The sequence below is a fragment of the Gossypium hirsutum genome, chromosome A12 (assembly GCF_007990345.1).
Source record: "Gossypium hirsutum isolate 1008001.06 chromosome A12, Gossypium_hirsutum_v2.1, whole genome shotgun sequence".
NCBI classification, from domain to species: Eukaryota; Viridiplantae; Streptophyta; class Magnoliopsida; order Malvales; family Malvaceae; genus Gossypium; species Gossypium hirsutum.
Window position 1 is genome coordinate 104,097,421 of NC_053435.1, and position 26,365 is coordinate 104,123,785.

General features: G+C 30.7%; 3 protein-coding genes across 3 annotated transcripts; all 3 read left to right on the forward strand.

Annotated features, from left to right (window-relative positions):
* Nucleotides 1-2,662: 2,662 nt before the first annotated feature.
* LOC107943446 (MYB-like transcription factor ODO1) lies at nucleotides 2,663-4,156 on the forward strand. The gene is made up of 2 exons (XM_016877204.2): nucleotides 2,663-3,099; nucleotides 3,198-4,156. The coding sequence occupies exons 1-2, from the start codon at nucleotides 2,837-2,839 to the stop codon at nucleotides 3,724-3,726; spliced, it is 792 nt and encodes a 263-aa protein (XP_016732693.1). The 5' UTR covers nucleotides 2,663-2,836; the 3' UTR covers nucleotides 3,727-4,156.
* An 11,344-nt stretch (nucleotides 4,157-15,500) lies between these two features.
* Nucleotides 15,501-17,322, forward strand: LOC107943445 (uncharacterized). Its single transcript, XM_016877203.2, has 2 exons — nucleotides 15,501-15,691; nucleotides 16,424-17,322. The coding sequence occupies exon 2, from the start codon at nucleotides 16,450-16,452 to the stop codon at nucleotides 16,993-16,995; it is 546 nt and encodes a 181-aa protein (XP_016732692.1). The 5' UTR covers nucleotides 15,501-15,691; nucleotides 16,424-16,449; the 3' UTR covers nucleotides 16,996-17,322.
* A 3,066-nt stretch (nucleotides 17,323-20,388) lies between these two features.
* Nucleotides 20,389-22,683, forward strand: LOC107943451 (flavonoid 3'-monooxygenase CYP75B137). The gene is made up of 2 exons (XM_041083507.1): nucleotides 20,389-21,422; nucleotides 21,902-22,683. The coding sequence occupies exons 1-2, from the start codon at nucleotides 20,538-20,540 to the stop codon at nucleotides 22,523-22,525; spliced, it is 1,509 nt and encodes a 502-aa protein (XP_040939441.1). The 5' UTR covers nucleotides 20,389-20,537; the 3' UTR covers nucleotides 22,526-22,683.
* Nucleotides 22,684-26,365: the final 3,682 nt, after the last annotated feature.

A 26,365-nucleotide genomic window follows, 5' to 3' on the forward strand; every position in this document is an offset into this window, starting at 1 on the left:
GAGATTAGAAAGTAGAGTTTTTTGGTTAGATACGTAATGAAGTCCAGCGTTAAGCTATACGTTGAGGAAAAGGGTCCACCTTGAACTATACCCACCTAAGCCAAGAGATACAAGTCAAACGTTTACCCTTAATCCACTCTACTTATTATATTATGTAGTATATATGTTCAAAATTTCTCATTATCAAGAAATGGTGTATGCGTCATAAGGTGTTGAAATGAGGTCTGAGATGGACACGTTTACATTGGGTCTTTTTTGTAAAACATATTACTGACCAACAAATCAACGGCTACAAATCTAGGTTTTCAATCGAATGCACGTGTCTTTCAAGGCACTATGGTACGTTAACTTGTTATCATCATATTCATACGTCCTCCATGTCAAAGATACTTGTGCTCTCAAAGACTTATCTGAGACAAAGGGGAGCATGGTAAAGTAAAAGAATCCATCCAATATGAATACAAGGAGTCGTGGAAATTAAGGTTTTTGAAACTGATATGAAGACCATTAGTTACTAATGTAAGTAATGGATCTAAACAATATTTTATTATTACAACTTGCGACAATCATCAATCATGTAATTAGAATTCCATTATAATTGAAAAAAAAAAGTAAAAATGAGATTGAGAGATTAAGAAATTGTAATTAAGCTACCCTTAGATTTTCACATTTTCCTCTATAAACACCCCTATAAAGAATTTACGAAATGGTGATTATAAACCCATTTATTTATTTATTTGAAGATAGGGGTGTTTGTAAAGGAAAATGTGAAAATCCATGCAGGGTCTAAGCCAGAACAATTTTGTAGGTGGGGTCGAATGAAATTTTAATTTTTTATAGTCTATATCTTTATAATTTTTAAAACATTAAATCAATTTTTTATAATTTTAGAGGGGGATAAAGTATAATTTTACCTTTACTAATTTAAAATTTTAACAATTTTTAAAGGGTCTAAATAATAAATTTTCATTTTAAAGGGGCCGAGCTCCCTACCAGCCCCTCTAACTTCAGCTCTGAATCTAGGTGTAGCTTAATTACAACAACTTGATAAGTAGTAAGACTCTTTTTTATATCCGTTATTAAATCTAAACTCAATATTTTAAAATAAAACATTTTTTAGAGATTTAGATCAATCTTAAAACTATATAATATAATATGTGAAATTTAATTTTGAATAATTACATATATAATATTTTAATTAGATTTAATTTTCATAAATTATTAATATTATTATCATATATTGCATATAAAAATAGTAAATTAATATATTTTATTTTTTAATTATGTAGAATTAAATTAAAATTAATGTTTTATACATATAATTAAATAAAATAAAATTTTTATACGTATAATTACTGGAAATTAAAGTTTATATACACACTGAATCATAGAAGGTTATAATTCTCTTGAACTCTTGAAGAAGGGAATAATGTCACATTTATATAACCTTTTTGGATTTAAAATACAACAAGATTACCAATTTAGTGCTATTAATACGGAGATGGTGGTCCTATAATGAACATTTTCTTTTTTAGGAGAAAATTAATGAACCTTCTTGCATATTATATTCTCCTTGAATTTTTACGAGAATTACAAATTTCTCAAATTGAGTTGGGTACACCCATGTTGTGGGCTTTTCAAATCTTTCATTTCTATTTTTTTTTTGAAAAAAATTTATAATTTAAATTATTTAACTTAAAATGAATTATAAAATTATCAAAAAGATATAAATATTTTTACAATAAAATGTTTTATTTTTAAACTTTAGATTTTTTTTCAATCTTTTAACAATTAAATTATTAAAGACTTCATCAGAACCTTTATAAGTATGATATAGATAAAATTAAATTTAACTTTATAATAATATTAAATTTGGGTATTTAGTATTTGGTTAAAATATGTCATAAGTCTTTGTATTTTTTAAAAATTTTGAATTCAATCTTGAACTTCTTTTTTCGGGAATTTAGCTTCAGTACTTTTCAATTTTCATAATTTAGGTCCAACTGCTGACATTATTAATTTTCTTTTTGTTAAATTTGTTGGTGTGACATTTTAAAATTAAAAAAAAATCACCTGATAGCCTTTGTAATTTAAAAAATAACATTGTAATTAACTTGAATTTGACAAAAAAACTTTACAATATTAGCAATTGAATCTAAATTTTTATTACTAAATTTTTTAAGATAAAAATATATGGATTAAATTCCAAAATTTTAAAAAATACATAAACTTATGACAAATTTTAACCTTAATATTTAGGTCCTTCAATTAAAAATAATATAAAAATATGATTACGTGGCAAATAATATTATGAAACAAATCCATAAATTTTCCAAATATAATAATGTCAGTAAATCAAAAGGTTAAAATTAAGGGGCACATGTAAACGTAGTGATGACGAAATGGGTGATGGAATGATGGAGTAAGATTGAAACGAGGGAAGGCGACTGGGGGGTTTTGTAGGAAAATGGGATGAAAAATTTTTGGGTGAATACTTCGATATAGCAATTTTGATTGGGTCATCCATCATCCCATCTCTCTCTCTTTTGTGTATCTACTCACACCAGAACACCCCGTTTTAGTTCCAACGTCGCTTTCTTAAACCAACGGTGGACCCGGCCTGGGATCTCCATATATATATATATATTTACTAGGTTAAATTACATAATCTCCATATTATTTATTTATTTTTATATATCGGCCTTTGAAAGCTGCTCGAGGACTTTATATAAAGGTGGAAGTGGGGCTTTCGGGTCCTTACAGGTATAGAGTTGGTGAGATTAATTACTTGTCTTGCTATTCATACTACTTAGTTTGTGCTTAGTACGACCAAGTTATGGGTAGGCAGCCTTGTTGTGACAAACTGGGAGTGAAAAAGGGGCCCTGGACTGCTGAGGAAGACCAGAAACTCATCAACTTTATTCTCACCAATGGGCAGTGTTGCTGGCGTGCTCTCCCTAAGCTCGCCGGCCTCCGCCGCTGTGGCAAGAGCTGCCGCCTTCGCTGGACTAATTATCTTCGGCCTGACTTGAAGAGAGGCCTGCTTTCCGAGGCTGAAGAACAGTTGGTTATTGACCTTCATGCCCGTCTTGGCAATAGGTGATTGCTTGGAGCAGTTTTGATTAATATCTTTGATTGGAACAGCTTATAGTTAAAGCAATTAATTGACATTGGTTATTGTTGTTTTGTTTTATCAGGTGGTCAAAGATTGCAGCCAGGTTGCCAGGCAGAACCGATAATGAGATCAAGAACCACTGGAACACCCACATCAAGAAAAAACTTGTTAAAATGGGAATCGACCCTGTTACTCACGAGCCTTTAAACAAACAATCTAAGACCGAACAAAGTCCTTCCCATGGTCACAATTCTGCAGATAATCATATCACAGAGAACGACGGCACCGCCGCCAACTCGTCAGAGGATAATTCCAGTACTACACCAACTGAGAATTGCTCCACCACCGATGACTCCATTTTGTTAGACAGCATTTGCAACGATGAATCTTTATTGACAAGCTTATGGCTGGATGAACCTCCCCTGGCTGATGATTCATGGAACAGCACCGTACCAGCAGCTGAAACTTGTAATGATCAGACAAGCTTGCCATCTTGGGAAGACAGCATCGCATGGTTGCTGGACTGTCAGGATTTTGGGATCCATGACTTTGGGTTCGATTGCCTAAACGACAATGAATTAAACACGACCAACACGTACACAAAACAGTAGCCTGATCATGCCCATAGTTGGAAGAAGTTGTGAGTAAAAATTAATCAAAATTACCAAAGTTTTATGTATGTAGTTTGATTATCTTTAGGTCGGTTTTTTTTTTCCATCTATTAATTTCAGAATATTGCGGGAGGGTCCTCGCTTCTTCAGAGGTTTCTTACCTACCAATTCAAAACTGATACCAACCCCCATATCCTCAAGATGTGATATTTGTTGGTGCCTTGCAAATATTGTAATCTTTTCTTCTGTTCAAGACAATTATTATTCATCCAAATATAAAATAGAAAAAGGGAAAAAGAGAGAAGATTAGGGACACAGTGGGCATGATCAAAAGTGCTAGTGGGCTTTTGTGTAGTGATACCTTTTCTGTATATATATATTTGACATTTATATATGGAATAATGGCAAAAGGAGAGTTACTTTGTTGTGATTTAAGTTTTTTTTCCCTTTTTTCTTTTATGATTTTAAAACAGGAACTTGGGGTTTAAATCTTATTGTTTTTGATAAAAGAATAGACATATTTGTTATTGAACTACAAAATTAGTTTCTTTTCTCTTAAATAGCTTATTAATGGATGATCATATTCTCAAGATTGATTAAGATTTGTGGCCAAATTTAATATTATATCCCTCCCATAATTGTTAAATAAGCTTCTTTTACAGATAGTGACGGTCTCTTGTTTAAAAATTCGATAATCAACAATTTATCAATTCATAATAAATTAGTCTAAATTAACCATTTAAGTTTACGCGTTTACAAAAACCTGGATTAATTTCTCAACTTTCTGATAGTACAACAATCAAATTCAGACAAATTAAATTAGAAGGACTAATTTTTTTAATTTTCTTAAAGGAGAAAGATGAACTTCAGAATTTGACAAAAAAAAAAAAGAGAGAAGAATAAATTCTAGTACATATACAAGAAGAAGTATTTGCCTCTTAATAGTTAACTCTTTAAGTTGATTTAGGTAAGTGCAGAGTGCTAAGATCAGTCAACAACTTAAATGCAATAGGAATAGGAACACTGATCCGCTTGCTATAACATATTATTTTTTCCGGTCATGAAAATCTAAATTAATCATTCTAAGCTCAAAAATTTGCGACATACAATAAACTCTATCAAAGTCAATAAAAACTAATTCTGCAAAATCTAAATTCGAAATCTAAAATCGGCTTCTTAACATTTGATCCATAATTCGGTTGGAGCACACTCTCCATTACTAATTGTTTTCAACTTTACACCCTAAACTATTATAATTAGTTCAATCCCACTCCTAATTAAATAAGCAATAAGTTGATCATGCTGTTTCTCTTTGCAGCTCCCTAGCAGAGATGATATCATTTTTTAGAGTTTTATCATTATCTTTTATGGATTAATTAACATTTCTTTTGTCCATAGGGTCAAGCTTGTGTCACATTTATAAACAAAAAAAAAACAATTGTACTGAGTGCAGACAAAATCACAGATAAACATTCTTTTTTATACTCGATAGTGAGTGAATGCCATAACCTTTTGAAGAAAATTAGATTATTAATAAAAAATTATTTACCAATGGGAAATACTTGAATTATGTCATCATGGACTTGATATTAAAGATTTTTAATTCAGCCACAAGTTAATTGACTCATTTGTGACTTGTGATTAGACCTTAAATTCAAACAAGTATTTATCATGACTAAAAGGTTGATAATGAGTTGCTTTACACCACACAGTCTCTTGCTGATGCTTATATAATTTAAATCCTCAAGAAACCCTTAAAATAATGTTTAATTTCGACATACATGAATGTGTGATTTGCAAGCATTTGGTATACCACATTATTTAAAAGCTTTGTAATCATGGTTTTTCTTAGGACACAAGCTATGATGTTTCATTAAATAAAAATCATGCAAACAAAATATGATTATTTTTAACATGATTTGAGTGAAATAATGGAGAAGTGTACAATGACACTGAGAAAGGTGAGTGATCGATGGAGGGAGACACAGCATCTAAAATTCTTAACCTACATTACTCCTATGGTGACCTGATCAGATTTCACCTCACAAAGATATATAGGAAAGAAGCTGTGACTACAAAGTGGAATGTTCAATCATTTGGGTATATTTTTTTGTGGCTAATGTTGAATATGAGATTGATCAGTCGTCTTCTTTAATAATTAGACCATTTTTGTTAGAATCTTGGAGATTTTCAAGTATTCGTTTGAAATACTAGAAGAGTGTCCACTTCAATTGAGATGTGCAAGGAAATTTGTCTCAACAACTCTTTTTGCGGTTTTTAATTTTGAAAATTTTCAAGTAGACAAATAAAATTATCATTTCTCTTTGAACATTCAACTGATTACAATTTTATAATTAAAGTCTACAATTGGGTATAATTTTTTTCACGATTTTAATTTATTTTTTATAGGGACTTTTTTAATTTAAGTTAAAATTCATTGAAACACCACTAGTTCAATCGAAGGTCTTCACTTGCAACTGACAACTAGTCGCAATATATTTTCTCGTGCAGTAACAAACCATGATGAGTATCAAATTTCTTTTCAACTAAACAATGACATGTGATTGTTTCATGATGAGTATCAAATTAAACCATAATTCTTATACTATTTGTCGAAACCATTTTTTTTGGCGAAAAATGGGGTCGACTTTGGTTTTGAAAACGAAAATGGAGTCGCCACAAATCATTTTTATTAGGTGTGATCGGATCACCTCTGTAATGGCCTAAATTCAAAGTTATCAGAACAGTGGTTTCGTAACCACAAATCCGATTTAAAGAGAAATTTATTTCAATATTTTTGCATGAAAATTGATATGATAGGAAAATCGTATGAAAATATTGATAGAAAAATTTTACCGATTTAGTGGTTAGTTAGAAAAAGAAATTGTTGAAGAAATTGGGTAAAAACAAGGTATCGGGACCTGTATCTCGTAAAACTGAGTCAAAAATAATTTTATAAATATTTATGAAATGTTAGTAATATGGTATTAAAATTTTGTTAGGAAATTTTAATGTTTGGGTAGTCAATTAAATGAAAAGAACTAAATTGTAATAGGTGTAAAAGTTGCTAGAATGATTAAATAGCTTAAGAGTCTAATGAGAAAGGATTTAAAAGGTAATTAGACCCAAAATTTATTTGGCTGGACGGCAAAGGCATGAAATCAGCAGGAAAATTGATAAATTAAGGGCAAAATTGGAATATTACAAAATTAACTAAATAAAACTAGGACTAAATAGTAAATATCTAGATTTCTCTTCATTTCTCTTCAATTCCAGCAGCTAAAAACGCCAGAGGAGGGTTCTCTAAGCTGGTATTCCATAATTTTTGCACCAAGTGAGTTAATCCTTGCCTTTTTCCTGTAATTTTTGTGTTTCTAAGACTTTTACAACTAGATCCTACTATTAAATTCATTAGTTTTTGATTTCATGGATGAAATTGAAAGTCACCATGGTTGAGTGCTGTAATTTTATGATGAAATAGAAGAAATTAAAGCTTTAATTTGTTTATGAGATGATTTTATTAGGTAATTTCAATAGAAATTGATTTTTAGGACCTAACTGTGAAAATGCTTGGAATTAAAGTCTATTGCTGAAATTCTGATTCCTAAAGGTTGTAAACTAGTTTAAGGTGATAGAATAAAATGTTAATTGAGAAAAATCAGCTCAATTGAGAGGCTAATTGAGTAGGGACGAAATTATCATTTATTAAAAGCTTAAGGGGAAAATGGTAATAAACAGCTTGCACAAAAACAGTTTGAACAGCAGCAGTAGACTAACTTTGAAAAATCACCAGAAATTGCAGAAATCAAATTAGAAGATGAACAAAATATGGAATTAAAGCTTATTGAGTCTAGTTTCTCATAGAAGAAATAGTGTAAGCAATGGATTTGTAAATTTTGTGAGACATGGTCAAAATGAATTCGGATTCCCCTGTTCTGAATTTTAAAAATCATAAAAAATTGAATAACAATAATTATAGGCTTAAATTTATATGTATAGAATCCTGAATGAGTCTATTTTTAAGAGAAACAAACAAGAACATCATTTGAATCCTGTATGCAGAGATAATTAATTTTTAGTGAAGAAGGGTCAGAACTGTCAGACAACAGAACAGGGGTGACTTTAAAGAATAAACTGTACTTATTGGATAAACCAAAAATTTTGAAAATTTTATGGTAAGAAGATATATGAGTCTAGTTGTAGGAAAAATTAACTGATCTTAATTTGGAGTTCCGTAGCTCGAGTTATAAATAATTTAGTGACTATGACTCAAATAGACAGCTTTGAACAAACTATAAACAATAATAGTTGAATTATAGAGAATGTTGCATATGAACATGAAATGTATTAAATTGATAATTAAATTTATTTATTTAGATCCAGAAGATTCAAATACGAAGCTAGATCGAGAAAAGGAAAAAGTTCGGGATTAGTAGATTTTTTTTGTTTACAAATAAGTATCAAGGTAAGTTCGTGTAACTTAAATTATATTCTTAAATTAATGAAACATTGATATATTTGATAAAATGGGAAGAAATCCCGGTTGAATGAAAGGAAAATTCGATGGATCTCTGAAAAGGAATTGACGGTAAAAAGGATCAAGCCCGGACGGGTGATCTTATCCTGATATAGCCCTCCCGAAGAATATGTGTAAAATGGATTTAGCCCGGACGGGTAATCCAAATTAGGGTCTGAATTTAGCCTGGACTGGTAATTCAGATCCAAGCTCATTAGAGTAATTGTCGTTGTAGGGGATTTAGCCTGGACTGGTAATCCCGACAATACTCTATGAGTTTATATTGTAGGGGATTTAGCCTGGACTGGTAATCCCGCTGCAAGGTTGAGGTTCGTGGGAGTGTGCTCTCTGAAATGGAAATGTGCGCACATGAATATGATTTGACGGACCCGGAATTGTACACTAAAAGTGTATCTCTGAAAAATCCATCGAAATTCTGATAAATTCAACGGGATAAATATAGAAAAATAACAAGGAAATGGAAATTATGATATTGATGAGCTCATCAATCATAGTATATATTATTGGTACATGGAAATCATTGTACTAACTTGAATGTTAAGTTTGTGCATGTTAGGGTAATAATGCATTGAATGGATATAGGAATGTTTATTGTATTGTATTGAAAATATTAGGTAAGTATAATTCTTGTTACATGAGCTTACTAAGCACAAAGTGCTTACTCTGTTTCATTTTCTCCTATTTTGTAGTGTTAAGAGCTCGGAGGTCGGATTTGGTCGGAGACATATCACACTATCAATCTCAGGATTTCGGTATTTTGGAAATCAATGGCATGTATAAGCTAATAAAGTAAATGTTAACGTGAAATGAATGTAAAGTTAGCCATTAGTATAGTTAACAAACCTGGTTTTGGGTATGTGATGACGTTATTTTATAAATATGTATGAATTTATCTTGAAAATATGTTGAATTGGATTGGTCGATGTGGATTGTTTTTGGTTTAAAATTTCAGGGAAGGTTAGATATCTATAAAGGGGTTATATTGAGTTAAAAAAATTTAATTCGTAAACTCCGGTAATACTTCGTACCCTATTCCGGCAATGAATACGGGTAGGGGTATTACAACCTCAAATTAATCATTTTAATAAAATTTTAGTTTTACTAAAACGATAATGTTTGGTCTACGAAATTCAGAAAACGAGTTCGGGAGTCGGTTATGTACGAGGAAGGATTAGCACCCTTGTAACGCCCAAAGTTGGTACCAAATTGATTAATTAACGTCTTAATGTCGAACGTTGAAAAGATTTTAAAATAAATTTTAAAACACGATCCCTCTTTATTAACGTCGATTTTAAAAACGCTTGAGTTAGACTGAAAAGAATATTGAAGACTTTCTCATTTTGAAGTAATAAAACGTCATATCCCGTGAGTTAGGACACGACACTTTGCACCCTCGAGAATAAGTTTGCCTTTAATCTTTATTGCAACATTGTATATTTTAAAATCTAAGTGGATATTTAGCTAGTTAGGTTTAACAAGAAAATCGAAACCCCGTAAGTTAGGGTACTATTTCTTGAATTCCCGAAACGCAAAATATTGTCTTATTTTTAAGGTTTTCTTTTTGAAAAATAACGAGTGTGACACCACAATGTGAGTTTATTTTGTTTGGAATAAAATGAAACAATCTATGTTGGATATGAGAAACTTAAACATGACTTTGAAGTGATTTTAATGAAACGAAATGGAGTGATAGCATCGAACATGGCAGAATAATTTACAAATAAAATGTTATACAAATGAATGACAATAGTATGACAATGCAAAAAAACGAATTATGGTACACGTAGTGGCAATAATCATGTGATATATATACCATTTCAATATTCGCATTAATAAAAAAAAAGAAAGAAGTCATATAAAAAAATTTAAAATAAATAATATAATTTAAAATAAGTAATATATACAAAAAAACAATTCAAAAATAAAATAGTAAAAAACAGTTTAAAATGAACCACATGAAAATTTTAAAATAAATAACATATAAAGCAGTTTACTAAGTAACATATATAGATTTAAAATAGATAATATATGTACAAAAGTTTACAATAAATAATATATATAAAAAAATTAATAAATAATATGTGAAAAAGGTTTTTTTTTTAAAAAAAAAGAAAATAGTTTAACAAACTTTAGAATAGCAAATAAAACAGTTTAGACTAAATAATATATATAATTTAAAATAGATAATATATAAAATAACTTAAGATAATATATAATAAGCTTAAAATAAATAATGCGTAAAAAGAAATTCAAAATAAATAGTATATAAAAAATGGTGTAAAATAAAAAGGTGTATATAAAGATTCCAAAATAATAATATGTATGATAGTCTAAAATAAATAATACATATAAAAAGAATAATAGTTTAAAATGTGTATAATAAACTTAAAATGCATAATAATAAGATGTTTTTACAAAAATATATATGAGAACAAACTTAAAATAAATAAAACAATTTTTAAAAAAACTGAATAAATAAATAAATTAAACAGTCTAGGACTAGAGGTGATCATGGGCCGGGTCGGGTCGGGCCCATACAAATTTTTAGGCCCGTCTACTAGGCTCGGGCCCGGCCCGGTCCGAAATATGGGCCTAAAATTTTGCCCAAGCCCAGCCCGAAATAAAATTACTAAGCCCAAGCCCGGCCCGGCCCGGCCCATATTAATTTTTTTATTTCATTAAATAAAAAAAATTTAAAATATAATAAATCAAATATATTTAAAAACATAAAAATAAATATTAAAACAAATAAAAATAATACTAAAACAATTCTTAAAACAATACACAAATTAATAATATAATAAAAAATGGTTATATTAAAAATTTAAAATAATTAAAAATAAAATAAAAATATATTAATATATAATTCGGGCCGGGCCGGGCCGGGGCCAAAAAACTCTTACCCAAGGCCTGGCTCGTTTTCTAAATGGGCCTCGTTTTTTTTCTCAAGCCCATTTTTCGGGCCTATATTTTTACCCAAACCCTCCCATTTTTCGGGCGGGCCTTCGGGCCGGGCCACCCAGCCCATGATCAGCTCTATCTAGGACTAGACTGGAATCAAATTCAAAATTTAGGGTGCAAATTATAAAAAATAAAAAAAATAATGAGGATCGAAATGAGACGTGCTGAAACAAACAAGGACCAAATGGGAAAATAGTCCCATTTTCAGACACGTGTCCTGTTTCCAAGAGCTCAGCATGCTCGGGATTAAATTGAATCGCATGAGAAATAAGTGGCCAAAATTAAAAAATAACAGAAGGTAACTAAAGGACTAAATTGAAGCGTACTAGAAACTAGAGGGACCAAAGGGACAAATATCCCCAAAAGGCAAAACGCGCGAATCCCCCCTGGAGCTGGTCGGGTCGCGCGCGGGTATGGCCTATATGACGCCGTTTTGGCGCTGTGATGTTGGGTGCAAAACGACACCGTTTTGACTGTGTATAAAAGCCTAAATTTTTTTTTAAATCATCACTCTTCACCATTTTTTAAAATAAATTTCAAAACCCCCTTTCCATCCTCTGCTTCTTTTCTTCTCCGCCGTAGCTCCACCGCGCCGGAGATAAAAGTTTTTTTATTTGAATCTCACTTTTTCTTTCAAAGGAAAAGGTTTTCTTTTTTAAAAAAAAAGATTTGATTTTTTTTAAAAACCAAAAATCAGAATAAAAAGGGAAGAAAAAAGGGTTATTTTAGATTCTATTTTCCCTCTTTTAGACCCTCGTTGGAAACCCAACGGGTTTGATGTGTTTAAACGCCGAAGGTGGCGAGAAAACAAAATGACATGTATATTTATTTATTTATTTTTCTTTTATTGAAAATAAAAATAAAAAGGATAAAAACAACACCTTTTGAAACTCTCGATCTTTCACTGATTAATTTTTTTTGAATCGTTAAAAATCCCCCTCCTTCAATATTACATTCAGATCTGGCTCTTATAGCCATTTCAATACAATATTTTTAAGTTTCTTCCTACTGCTCTGTGTCGTCTGCTGCTATTTCTGCATTTGTTCCTTTTTTGTGCCTTCTTTTGTAGGTTTTGAAAGTCAACGGGGCGGGGTTTTTCCGTTTTGATGCTAGCGTGCTAGGGGAGTCGACCTCTGAGCGGAGTGCACGCTGAGGGCGCACATGGAGGCTGACATGGGAGGCATATGGGAGGTGCAGCGCAAGGGTTAGGGGCTAGGGTTTGATTTTCTGAAAATGTTTAAAGTTTTGGGCCATCTGGGTTTTGTTATTTTTTTGGCTTAGGGTTTAATTTTGGGCTTAGGTATTGGGTTGTTTAAATATTATTGGTTTGGTTTTGTTTTATTGGGCCTGAGCAAATTTGGGTCTCTACGCTATTTATTAAAAATTTGGGAGCAAAAATATAATTAACGAGATATAAAAAAAATTAAGAGTTTTCATAGGAAATAATATTTAATGTGATTATAGTCTTTAAGCTCACATCCCCATCCCAAAAGAATAAAATATCATATCATTTAACTCATAACTTTTGCAAAGATAAAGCTACAAACCATCCTTACAACAACGCGTGACTTTTGCGTAATATAGCTACAAACCATCCTCACATTAAATAAAATAAAAACCTTAAGGGATTACATCAATAAAATATTATGAAGGCTATTATATTAGGAGTCAGATTATAAGGGCCAATTTTTAACAGTAGAAATAAATGTAATTTTTAACAAAATGACTAGTTTGCTTTTTGATTTAACATACATGGACTCATTTGTCCAATTTTCTAGTAGAGAGGAAAAAATGCAATCTGACTCCTAATATAGAGACCTCTATGATACTTTTATCAGATTACATCCCCTCTAAACTTGATCTCCAAAAACAAAAAAAATTAAACAATAAATTTTAATTATTAACATTTCTTACTTATTAAAAATAAGCATAATGACAAATTTAACCTTCAATATTTACATGTTGTCAATTTGATCATTATTCTTTTTATGAGCTAAATTGGTCATTAACCTTTAAAAAAAAGTTAAATTGCTTTTTTAAACGGAAATGCTAATAAAAATATTAACTTTTTAACGACATTGGCGTGGCAATATGCATTGTAGTCTGTCCACATCTACTTCATATTGACATGAAATTATTTATCTTATATGGCATATCAACAAATAATTTAAAAATGATAAAACTATTCAAAAAATAAGAAAAAAATTCAAAAATATATAAATTATAAAGAAAAATGGCATAAAGTGCATGTGGATTGTAATGTGAGCTACTATGTTTAAAATTTTACGTTTTTAGTCAATATTGTTGTTTTAAAAAAAAATTCAACTCTTTTTGAAAGATTGATGGTCAAATTCGACTTTTTTCAAAATAGTGAGAGTCAAATTTAACTTAAAAAAATAATAAGAACCAAATTGATAAAAGATACAAATATTATAACCTAAATTTGTAAATTTATCTAAAATAATGTAATTTATCAAATAAACTTAAGTTTCATGTAATCTTTAACCAAGAGAATCACATTAGGAGGCAATTATTTCTCTAAACCCCCTCAAACTTTGAAGGTATATTTAAACAAATTGAGAAAAAGTTGAAGTTGATCCACTATATTTGATGTATCTCAAGCAAACATTTAAAAGGAAGCTTATATGTATTTTAAATTTTATCACAAATCATGTATTTAGAATATAGGTGTATTAAAAATAACATATAATAAATAATGAAATATAAAATTTGAAGTTAATATCAAGTTGATTTATGACACTAACAGAAGCAATGACATTATCCATATACACAAATTTGGTGAAAGAAAACATTTTATATTAAGAGTTTTTTTTTTTAAGTTTACTCAAGAATTATTATTAGTGTAGTGGTAAAAAATTTATTTATGGATCCATTAAATACAAGTTCAAAGTATGAAAAAACAAAAAAGTCATCAAAATTGATAATAGTAGTATAACACCCCAAAAATATCAATGTCATTAATAATAGTATTTCAAAAGATAAATAGCAAAATTTCCCAAAAAGTAAGAGTTATCCATTGAAGTAAAGTCAAAATTTAACATTGAGAAAGAAAGTATGAATACTGAAGGGTTATAATAAACTGCAAATTTATGAGAAATGGGTAAATTTTTCAAAAATGTTTTTTTATGAATGTGATATGGATATGAATTGATTGGTAGAGTTCGAAACTTTAGATATGGACTAGATTGAAAAGTGATGACAAGTATAGGAATTAAAGTGTAATCTTTTCATTTTATAGAGAACGGATCTAAATGTAATTTTCTCAACTTTTAGTAGATTTTTGGAGGCATAATCATAATATATTGGAATATCCAAGTGTTGAGGTATAAAAGAAAGAGAAAATCTGTGTAGATTAAAGAAGAAATATGTTGAATTTGGATTGGTTGATAATTAAAGAATTAAATTGAAAGTAAAAAATGGAAATATTTAGATTTTCTACATGTATACAAGTGGCAATTGACAACAACAGTAAAAAATATATAAATAAATAATAAAATAATGAAAAAAAGGAAAGGAAAAATATGGGAAAAAAAGCAGACAATTCTCCATCATTGTAAATAGGTCTTTGGGGAAGGTTTTCTTCAAAATTATTTTTAGAAAACAAAATATTTTTTTTTCTATTTTATTCAATTTGTTCTTTTTCTCAATTTTAACCGAAAATCTTTGAAATTTTCATGAAATTAAAGTGAGATTTCACATCAATGTAAAATTTAAGAGTGTTTTGTAACCAACCATGGAGACTTGAAGATAAAGATGGAAGTGGGAGAAAACATGGGTAAATTGTTTAAATTATTATGCTATATTTATTTAATTGTATAATATTTTGTGAAATTGCAAGAATTAAGTGTACTAATTAATACTTGAACTCAACAACTAAGTTCATTTTAGTATTTGAACTTAAATTCCGTCAATATTTGATTATGTGCCACATTCTCACTTGAAAATTAAAAAAAAATATTTTTAGGTGATGATATAGCACAATCCTAGAGTGTCACATTATCAAACTTTTATATTATCCAAGTTCAATAATTAAAATGAACTTAGTTACCTAGTTCGGGTATCTAAGCGAAAAAAGTATAGGTACCAAAACGGATCTAATTGTGAACAACTAAAAATTTCATTAACCCTATGAATTATTAAAAAGAATTAAGAAGGTTTTTTTTTTAAAATTGATTTGGGCTTTTTTATAATAAACCCAACAAGTTAACTCTAGGCCCATGATGACTCATTCTAACCAAATGGACTGTCTTAAAGAGGGAAAGAAAATAAGACAGCCAGCCACTAAGAAACGAAGCTTCTCTCTCCTTCGTTATAGGGTTTACGAATAACCTCGATTTCAATTGTCTTCTTTTGATATATCTCCGGCAATAAACTTCACCGTTTCATTCCATCCTAGAGAGCGGAGCTCCCTTCATTTGTCTGGTTTTGGCTCAGATCGACTACCGGGTAAGAATTCGTGCCTTTGTTTCACAGTTCGACTCCTTATTTCTCTTCTCCTGAAGATTCTTCTCATTTGAATCTTTGCCATTATCGTTTTTACACAGCTTTTCGTTTGGAATTAGGAGCCGACCATAGGCTGGTTGACTGAATCGGTTTCCGTATTCGGTTTTTTTTTTGTAAGCAATTGAAGGAATTGGAATTATAAATCCATAAATGGGTTTTGGATTTCTTTGTCTTCGTTGGTTCAGAAAGTGATCTGTTTGTCATTTATGCTTTTCGTTGGTTTAAAATAGTTAATTATTTTGGAGTAGCATAGGGATACTGCATTGCCAGGTATCAAATTGTACAATGTGCTTGTCACAGGTTTCGAGTGAGAACTCTTCATTAGTATCTAAGTTGTGACTTAAAATTTTTCATAATAACCCATGTTTTGTATCGGTATTATAGTGACTGAAGCGCTCATATATTTCATATACTAATTTTAATTTTATTATAGTATGGATGATCTATTTTCAGTCAATCATCCAGGACAGATGTTTGAGTTTTCATGTTGTCCTTTGTAAATCCTCTGGTCTCTAGCTTGAGTTATACGTGTGTTTTTTGTGCTATGTTAGGCACTCATTAGTTATTTGTTTTGCCTAAGGTCTTGAGCTAGATTCCTGGTGAAAGAGCTTGCTTAGTGAGAATAGGTGTGCTATGTTTTTAATCCATGGTATGTTTCTTTGTTGATGTTTTTAGGTATCTCATCTTGGGTTGGTGGTGACATGGGTGATTTTCCAATCCAAATTAGCACCAGGCTTATCGACCGACTAACTGAAGATGATGAGAAGGTGAAGAAAAGAACAAAGAAAACTAAAACCAGGGTGCCACGAGAGCCTCGACTGCCAGAAACTAAGGTAGATCAGCCGCAAATATCTGATGATTCTGAACAACAGAAAGGGACTAGTACAGGCACTGGATGGGCTGTTCCACCTCCCTTGTTTATGCCCGTAAACCAACTTCCTTACTCTGTCAGTGCAGAATTGGATGCAATTCGATCTGTCGTTAAAGAGAGCGAGAACGTAGTAGAAAAGCTGCGGAAGCAGGAAAAGAACATGGTGCAGGAAGCAACACAAAAAGCCAAGGATCTTCATGATAAGGAGTTCAAGATACCAGAACCAAAGCCTATGCCTTGTTCGGTTGAGAGTAATGCTTGGATGACATGCTACAAGGAGAATACTAATGACCTTACTAAATGCGCTCCTCTGGCGCAAAATTTTGCAGAATGTGCTCGCCGAGTCAGGCAGCTTGCAAAACCAGCTGATAAGTAGTCTTTGATAGGGGCAAATTTTCAAGTCATAGAAGGAGTGCAAGCCACTTGCCATTGCAAATAAAGCAGCGGACGAAAAAATCTACCAATTTGTTTTAACACCCTTGTAGGGTTACAGTTTGTGCCATTTTGGCATCTTTCGTCTCATACTTTTTGTTAACATCTTCTACTTCTCCCTAAAGGCTTTGTTTTGTTACTTAGTATGTTCAAAGCGACTTGAAATGATTGACATGATTTTCACCATTTTAATTTTGGTGCTTTAACACCAAATATTGTTTTCATTAATGTCACTATTTATTGAGATACAGCAAGACTCTAAATTTGGTAATTTTTTATTTTTGTATAATTAAAGTATGTTTTGTGTTTGTGCTATAATTTCTAAAGATTAATCCTTAATTTTGAGGTTTCCTCAATGATGTTGACATCTCTTTTTGGAATTTTGAGTGTGCAATGTCTTTTGCCACTGCATTCAACATTTATTGATTCAAAATTTTTAAATTTTAAACATATATAAATAACTCAAAAATTATTAATTTTACATTGTTAAAAAAATTTAAATAAAAAAAATTATGACACGGTTTAAAGGTTACAACGGATGTTAAAAAATGCACAATTTCAACAGTCATTTTTCCTTTTCCCATAAAATACTCTCCATCGGATCATAAGTGCTGTAAGAGGTTTACTCACTTGGGGCTGCCCTTGGTTTTGTGTGTGACAAGGTTTAACAGAACCCAAGGCTTGAAAAGGTAAATTGCTCTGACAAGCCAGAAGAGAAGTGATTCCTAAAGTAGTTGCTGTAGCAATTTTCGTGTTTCTTATGTTGACGTTGAGCAAATTTTGGTGAAGGACAACCCGCTAATTCAAAAGATAATGGCATCCATTTGATGAATTGCCTTCTAACTTACTTGCCCAAAGAATGTTGATGCCTTGAGGGGATGAGGTTTCGGGATTTTGACCATTTTAATATGGATAATTATTTAGCCTATCATTAATGGAGTGAAAATTCCACAAGGTGATGCTAAGTGTCCTTTTGATTATATTATTATATTATTACATTTTAAATATATGATATTATCTTAGATTTATTTGTTGTTTTTAATAATAATCCTTTTAAGATTGCCTTCCCCGCTAGACAAGCATGGACAATGATAAAAATTTGAATGCTTTTTATGGGCTAACCTTCCAAAGCACATCTATATTTTAACCTTCCTTGATTAGATACCCAATCGGAGCAATTCTCTTCCTAGGCTTGGAGAATTATCCATGAAAGTATTGATTTGCTTAAATAGGGTCTTCATTGGAGCGCGGGAACATGCATGATATTATGATTTTGCATGACCAATGGATTCCTAGTTGTTTGCTTTTGTTTTGCGTCTCCTCCCTTCTATCAAGGTCTTGGAATGATGCATTTTTATGCTCGTATATTAACCATGAAAAGCATAAAGCTATTGTGAAAATCTTGATTAAACACCTACTTCATGATCAACTTGGATGGAATTTCAAAAGAATGATGGTTCCTTTAATAATTGCTCTAGGTGTAGATCACTCTCGTCTCACTCCCTTCGTGCTACGACCGCAGGTTGTTCTAGTTGCTGCCATGGGCTACCTAGTGCAGGCTGAAGACATTTATGGGGTCCCAAAGATTTAAGAACCTGCTATGGAGGGCATGACACAATGCAATGGCAACAAACTAAAATATTGCTAAATGGATCAGTGGAGTAGATCCCTGCAGCCTGAGATTACGGAGTGGAAGTGAATTTGATTAAGCACATCCTCTTTTCTGTCTGTTTTCAAAGGTCGTATGGGATGCTTCGAGGTTTAGCTACAAACCTCTACAAGAGGAGTTCTCGAGTGTTAAATCATGGTGGGATAATATTAGTGGCTATTTTCAGTCTTTCATACTATTGGATTTTTTTTTCCAACCAGTTCAATCATAATTAAATAAAAAATAAAATACAATATTAGTTACTCACTTATTCAATTCATTCTATTTTCATCACCCAATTATTATTCGTTAGTTGACTAACAGGTAAGTTTAATATATGCTTTATTTTATTTGCTTAATAATAAATTTAACCTTTCAATATTTTCATATTTTATCAATTTGATACTAAATTTAAAAAATTCAACAAATTTAACTTACAATATTTATAAAATGTCATTTTAATCCTACTTGTCAATATTTTAAAAATATTTAAAAATCTCAAAATTAAAAAATATATATATAATATAAAAATATTTAATGTTTTTACCCCAATGTTTTTTATATAGCTGAATGCAGAATGCAAACAAAGTGGTTGAATGGATTTCTTGGAAACGAAGGTTGAGATGTAGTAATGCCAAAATTTTCAAGTTTTTAGAGGTTTTCCCTCGTCTTATTTATTGTTAGATGGTTTGTTTTCCATTTAAAAGAATTTATTGGAATGGAAAGATTATTGTATGAATAGTGTCTGGACATTACTTAGGTTGCGAAGGTTTTTTTAATCATAAATAATCGTTTGCCTGTTAATTTTTTATTATGTATCTATTGTTTTTTCAGACATTGTCAATTTCCCGGTGTGTTGCAGGCCCAAGTTTGAGATAAATGCTAATACTATTACTGGTAGACGAAGTTAAAAAAAAAAAAAAGAAAAAAGAAAAGAAAGGTATATAATAAAATAGAGATAAATGGTGATAATATAAGAGAATAAATTATTTTAGATAATTTTATTTTTAATTTAATCATCTTTTATTTCTTTGCTTCTAAATCGTCTTTTAGTCTTTTAGTTTTATGCTGTCAATTTTTTTTTAATTCTTTTAGTTTCTAGGCAGGTAATTATTTCTCATTTCTCATTTTCTTTTAATTTTTAATCAAATTCCAAAATTTGATGACACCTCCAGTGGTGGTTATAATTTTTCAAATTTCGATTTTTTTTCTAATATTTTTTCTAGATTTTTAATGGTTGGTTTCAGTTTTTCTATTTTCATTTTTTGCTTATGATTTTTTTTCAGCTTTTTTAATTTTTCTAGATTTTTAGTGGTTTGTTTCAGTTTTTCTATTTTCTATTTAAGTTGTTTTATGATTTATAAAATTTTAAATTAATAATGATAAAATTATATTTTGGTCCTTTAAAAATAATAAAAATTAATTTTAAAAATAATAAATAATAAAATTATATTTTTATTATTATAAAATTATGCAATTTAATTCCACCCAAAAACAATTTCTTACTCCCCCTAGATTTAAGTATTTTTAAAATTTATTTTGTTGGGGTTTTTTTCTCACATAGTTTGAACATTTCTTTCCCCAAACTTTTAATTATTTTAATTAAATTTAAATTAAATAGAGATGATATTGTAAAATAATATTTGAATGTTATTAAAAATTAATAGTGTGATATTATTTTATTAGTTAGTAAGGATGAAAGCAAAAGATCCTTGTTGCCATATTCCACAAATCACGAACAGCTCATTCTTTGTCTTTTGTGAATTCCTCCTTGATATATGCCTCAATCTGCCCACCCAGATCGTCATTCGTTAACTAGTTAGTTCCCTTTTCATTTCATGTCTCTCCTTTTCACCTTTGTTTTTGCCACTTCAATTTTCTGGTTAACATGGATGTACCTTAAATCCAAGAAGGGGAAGCCGCCACCCCCACCAGGCCCTCTAGGCCTCCCCTTGGTGGGAAACCTTCCCTTCCTTCGTACTGACCTTCACTCCTACTTCTCTGAACTAGCTCACATCTACGGTCCAGTTGTGAAACTCCAGCTTGGAGGCAAGCTTGCGATCCTGATAACCTCCCCATCCACGGCTCGAGAAGTTCTTAAAGACCAAGACATCGCGTTTGCTAACCGTGATGTGCCTGTGGTTGCCAAGGTTGTAACCGGCGGCCGTGATATAGTTTGGAACCCCTATGGCCCGGAATGGAGGATGTTAAGGAAAGTATGCGTTATCAAGATGCTTAGCAATGCTACTTTGGATAAAGTATATAGTCTTCGCCGTCAAGAAGTACGAGAAACCATAGGTTATTTATATAGTAAGGCCGGTTCGCCTGTAAACGTGGGAGAGCAGATGTTTTTAACTATCTTGAATGTGGTGACCAATATGATATGGGGCGGGTCCATGGAAGGGGAGGCCAGGGCGAGCCTTGGTGCAGAGTTCAGGCAAGTCATCTCAGAAGTAACAGAACTTTTGGGTCTACCTAATGTTTCGGATTTCTTCCCGGCGTTGGCCCCGCTTGATTTGCAAGGTGCAGTGAAACGTGTCCGAAAATCAACGGAGAAGTTGGACGCAATTATTGATAAGATAATCAATCAAAGGTTGGAGGAGAAGCAAAGTGGGCACACAGTAGAGGAATTCAAGGACTTTCTACAATTCCTATTAAAGTTGAAAGATGAGGATGATTCCAAGACCCCAATGACCATGATTCATATCAAAGCCTTGCTCCTGGTGAGTCTTCTTTGATTCTTTTTAATTATTATTTGTAATGATATTATTATTAATATTTTACAGAATTGATTTTGGTACCACTATGAGCAAAGCTCCTTTGGGTGCCCTTATCCAACAAAAGGATAAATTAGGAAACCACTTTTGGTATTGAGCCCACAGACAGTTACAAAGTGACTTCTTAAAACAGTTCATAGAAAGAAACGTTTTATTTAGATGAAAAAGTATTTAATAGGTAGGCCTACATGACTGATCCACCAGACTATTCATCGTGGTCTCTTTGCCAAAAAACCAAAAAACTAGAAAAATCTCTTTGGCATTATTATTGGTTCTCAAATGGATTCCCCGTGGTCCAGGGATCGGTAATTATTATCCTTGTCTTGTGTTCCATCATGGCCTCATTGTATTATAAAAACAATGATGAAATTGCATTCCAAATTTGCCTTGGTAACATTGATTATATTATATTTATATTGAAACAGGATATGGTGGTGGGAGGATCAGACACATCATCCAACTCAATTGAGTTTACAATGGCTGAAATCATCAACAAACCAGAAGTAATGAGAAAAGCACAGCAAGAACTTGATGAAGTAGTGGGCAAAGATAGCTTCGTGGAAGAATCCCACATTCACAAATTCCCATATCTCCTTGCAGTTATGAAAGAGTCATTACGTCTGCACCCGGTTTTACCACTCCTAGTCCCCCATTGTCCTAGTGAACCCAGCACCGTAGGTGGCTACGCCGTCCCTAAGGGTTCAAGGGTGTTCGTCAATGCTTGGGCAATTCACAGAGACCCTTCTATCTGGGAAAATCCATTGGAGTTCAACCCTGACAGGTTTTTGAACAGCCAATGGGATTTCAGTGGGAGTGATTTCAGATATTTTCCATTCGGGTCTGGCCGAAGAATCTGTGCTGGAATAGCTATGGCTGAGAGGATGGTGTTGTATTCGGTTGCCTCACTGTTGCATTCTTTTGATTGGCAAGTGCCGGAGGGTAAGAAGTTAGATCTTTCTGAAAAGTTTGGGATTGTTTTGAAGTTACAGAATCCACTTGTCGCAATTCCGACACCAAGGTTATCAGATCCAGCTCTTTACCAGCAATAGTTTTTAGATTTATTTACATCCCTTCTATTCCCGCTCATTTGTATTAATACAACATAAGCCTCCATCAACCATCAACTTACTAAACAAACCGAAAACATACAAGGCATGTTCATTTGTTTATGTTTGTTTAATAAATCATAAACCTTATTTATTGTTAATTATAATATCGTTGTAAAATGTAATCGTACTTTCCCAGGGATGCTGTTGTGATGCCATACGACTCGAGTCATAAATAGAGACCAAAAATGGGTTAGAGAATCCTTAGTTTATACTACAAGACACTTTCAAAATGATAAAATTTTCTGTAAATTACGAATATTTTATCATTCTTTTGATCATCCTAATAGATTGACTTTCGTGAGATATTTGATCAGCCACAGTAGCCTTCATTTTTCAAAAAGTATTTTTTGTACTACTCATGTTGCTCGCTGACACCGTGTCGACGCAAAATGACATTCTCTCTTGTGATTATTGATGCCGAATGGGCTTTAGGGAATCAAAACACGTTTTTGTCCTAAATTGAAAATCTCTTAGCAAGAGAAGAAGTTTGTCCAATTCTGGTTTTGGTACTTATACTATGCCTTAATTTTAATTTAAAAGTCCTCTTTTGGATAAAAAAATATTTATACTATGGATTTAGAATTTATATATATTTCTAAATTGTACAATTAAAAGGTTTATAGGTTGGAATTTTATCAATTACCATAAAAAAATCCAATAAATTTGGTTTAACCAATTTTTTAATTAATTCAATTGGTCTATTCCAAGTAATTTGTTCAAATTTAAGTTCAATATATTTGTCTTAATTAATACACTTATTTTTTTTAGAAAACAAATAGCATTGGACGAGTACATCAAAACGAATTAAAACCATATAAAGGCATCGCTATTAGACAACAAAACCCCTTGTACTAAAGTCGGGGGATCCTCAAACAACATCAAATTCGAGGGACTATTATTCACATACTTGGCCATTCAATTAACAACCGCAATTTGGACTCTCAGTATATGACGAATTCTTATCTTCTAATCTTATTTAAACAAACTATTGATTAATCGAAACTCAACCAGACTACTATTGGCAACACCACCCGCTAGTAGAGACTCCACAAGAAGCTCATTATCACATTCAAACTCTAACTGTCTGTAACCCTTTGCTCAAGCTATGTGCAAACTTTCAAGCATGACTTGTGCTTCAATTAGAAAGATTGTTTCCCTACCAACCATCGTTGAGAAACCACACAATCATCTCGCATCAACATCTCTAAATACCCCTCCAAACGAAGGTTATAACTAGTGGACGACTCTGCTTCATCCTTATTAAGTTTAATCTACCCTTGCTTCGATGGTGACCAATGCATAGCGGACACCATAAGTTTAATCTACCCTTGATTAATCTACCCTTGCTTCGATGGTGATAGTTAATGGAGATTTTTTTGGTGATAGTTAATGGAGATTTTTTTTTCTTTTTTGGAAGTTATGGGAGATTTTTTTTTTTAAATAAGGGCCCAATTTTTCTTATATAGTTGAATGCGGAATGCAAACAAAGTTGAATGGGTTGTTTTGTATTGTAATTGGGGATGTTGTAATCACTATATGTGGCTAACCTCATCCACCATATGACTTATTTTCATTGTTATCTTTGTAGTTGCCTCGGACCAACGGCGAACTTTTCGTCTTTTTTTTTTCAAGTTTTTTAGAGGTTTTCTCATTGTTATCTTTCTAGTTGCCTTGGATCAACAGCAAACTTTTCGTCTCTTTTTTCAAGGTTTTTTTTTTAAGAGGTTTTCTTTCATCTCAGTTATTGATTACATGTTTAATAATTATAAAAATAGTTACTTTTGTTTGCTTCAAATTACATTTTAATCACTTATATTTAAAATATTATGTTTTAATCACTTACTTTATTGTTTTGTTATGAAGTGGTCACTCTATTGTTAAGATACCTTCCTAACGACAGTCCTACGTAGAAATCCAAATAAGTTTTAAATGCCAACTTGGATGTCCTACGTGGCAGTCCAAATTAAAGTTATTTAATTAAAAACCTATTTTCATCCCAGCAACTGGACATCCAAGTTGGCATTTAAAGCTCATTTGGACTATCATTAGGGAGGTTATGAAGTTTAACAGTAGAGTAATCATTTCGTAACAAAACGATAATATTAGTGAGTAAAACTTAACATTTAAAACATAAATGATTAGAATGTAAGATAAAGCAAACAGAAGTGACTATTTTTTAAATTTATCGGTTTAACATTAGATAGTTTATTTTCCATTTAAAAATGATTCATTTGGTCTTTTAACACAAATTCAAATTATATAACTCCAATCCCTACTCTAATATTGTATTAAAAAAGATTTATTGGAATGGAAAGATTATTCTATGAATAGTCTAGGTATATTACTTAGGCTGCAAAATTAGATTGCATATTTTAATCTGAGTAATTATAGGTTTGTACTTCACGAGTTTGAATTTTTTTTAACTAATAAATAATCACTTGTTTTTTTCTTAATTTTTATTATGTGTTTATTGTTTTTTTCAGACTTTATCAACTTGGAGTTTTCCAATTGGATATTAGAGGTTGAATTTATGTGGAATAGAAATATCTCCATGTTATGAAATGAAAAGTTTGAAAATCTTAAATTTTATAAAAATTTCCATTTCAAAAAAAAATTCAAATTTTATTAAAAATTAATGGTAAGAAAATCAAGTTATTAAAATTAAAATTATGATATTTGTTATTTATATTTTAAAATTAAAATTTAAAAAATATTATTAATATAATAATATTTATCTTTTTTATATAAAATTTAAATGATTTAAAATAATTGTTATCTAAAAACTAATATACGTTTTTTAAAAGAGGGAATTATTTTCCAAAAAATGGCTTACTTTTTTTTTTATCAATATCAAACTATTTTCGATAAAATAAATATATAAAAATGAAAAAAAAACATATTTTATAAATATTTTTTCATGAGATAAATATATGCTCTAAATCTATACGTTCGATCGTATATATTTATTTTGGGCATAAAATAATTTTTTTATAAATAGATATGTTTTTAAAGATTTATTTTTATTTTTTATTAATATTTATTAAATATAATAATATGAAACTATAATGTTATATTATTAATTACTAATGTCACATCATTACATTTTAACAGTTTTAGAATATAGATATTAAAATGTGTGAGAAATAAATTAGAAAGATAAATAATATATATGTTTTTTTATTTTTTATTATAATGCATAAATTTAAGTTATGCCAAATATATAAAATCTAATTTACAAATTTTAATTTAATTTTATCTAAGATATAAATATATATTGAGAAAATATTAAGAGGTGAGGCCCTTAGCCACCATATATGGTCGGCCATTGTTGAGATTGATATGTTTTAAAAATATTGTTTTCGTGGCTTCCTTTCATTCCTACAGTAGTAAGTTGCTTTGGATTTTTTCGCCTGTCACTATTTTTGAAAATGAACATGGAAGTAGTGGACAATTATTTCAATTTGTAATTGTTTATTAGCCAAAAATTATTTCAATTACTAAACAAAATCCAATAAAATCCGTTCAATCAATTTTTTTAATTAATTCAATTAAATTCTTTTAATGGTTGTTTCAAGTAATTTCATCAAATTTTGGTTAAATGTATTTATTCTATTTGAAACACTCGTCAATTCTCAATTGGATTTATCGATTCGATCCAATTCTAATAACACTAGTTAAAATTAAAGAAAGTGAATAAAATTATATGATATTGAACTCAAATTTTTAAGTTTACAATATAATATTCTTATCGTTAAGTCATTTCTTCTAAATTATTATTAT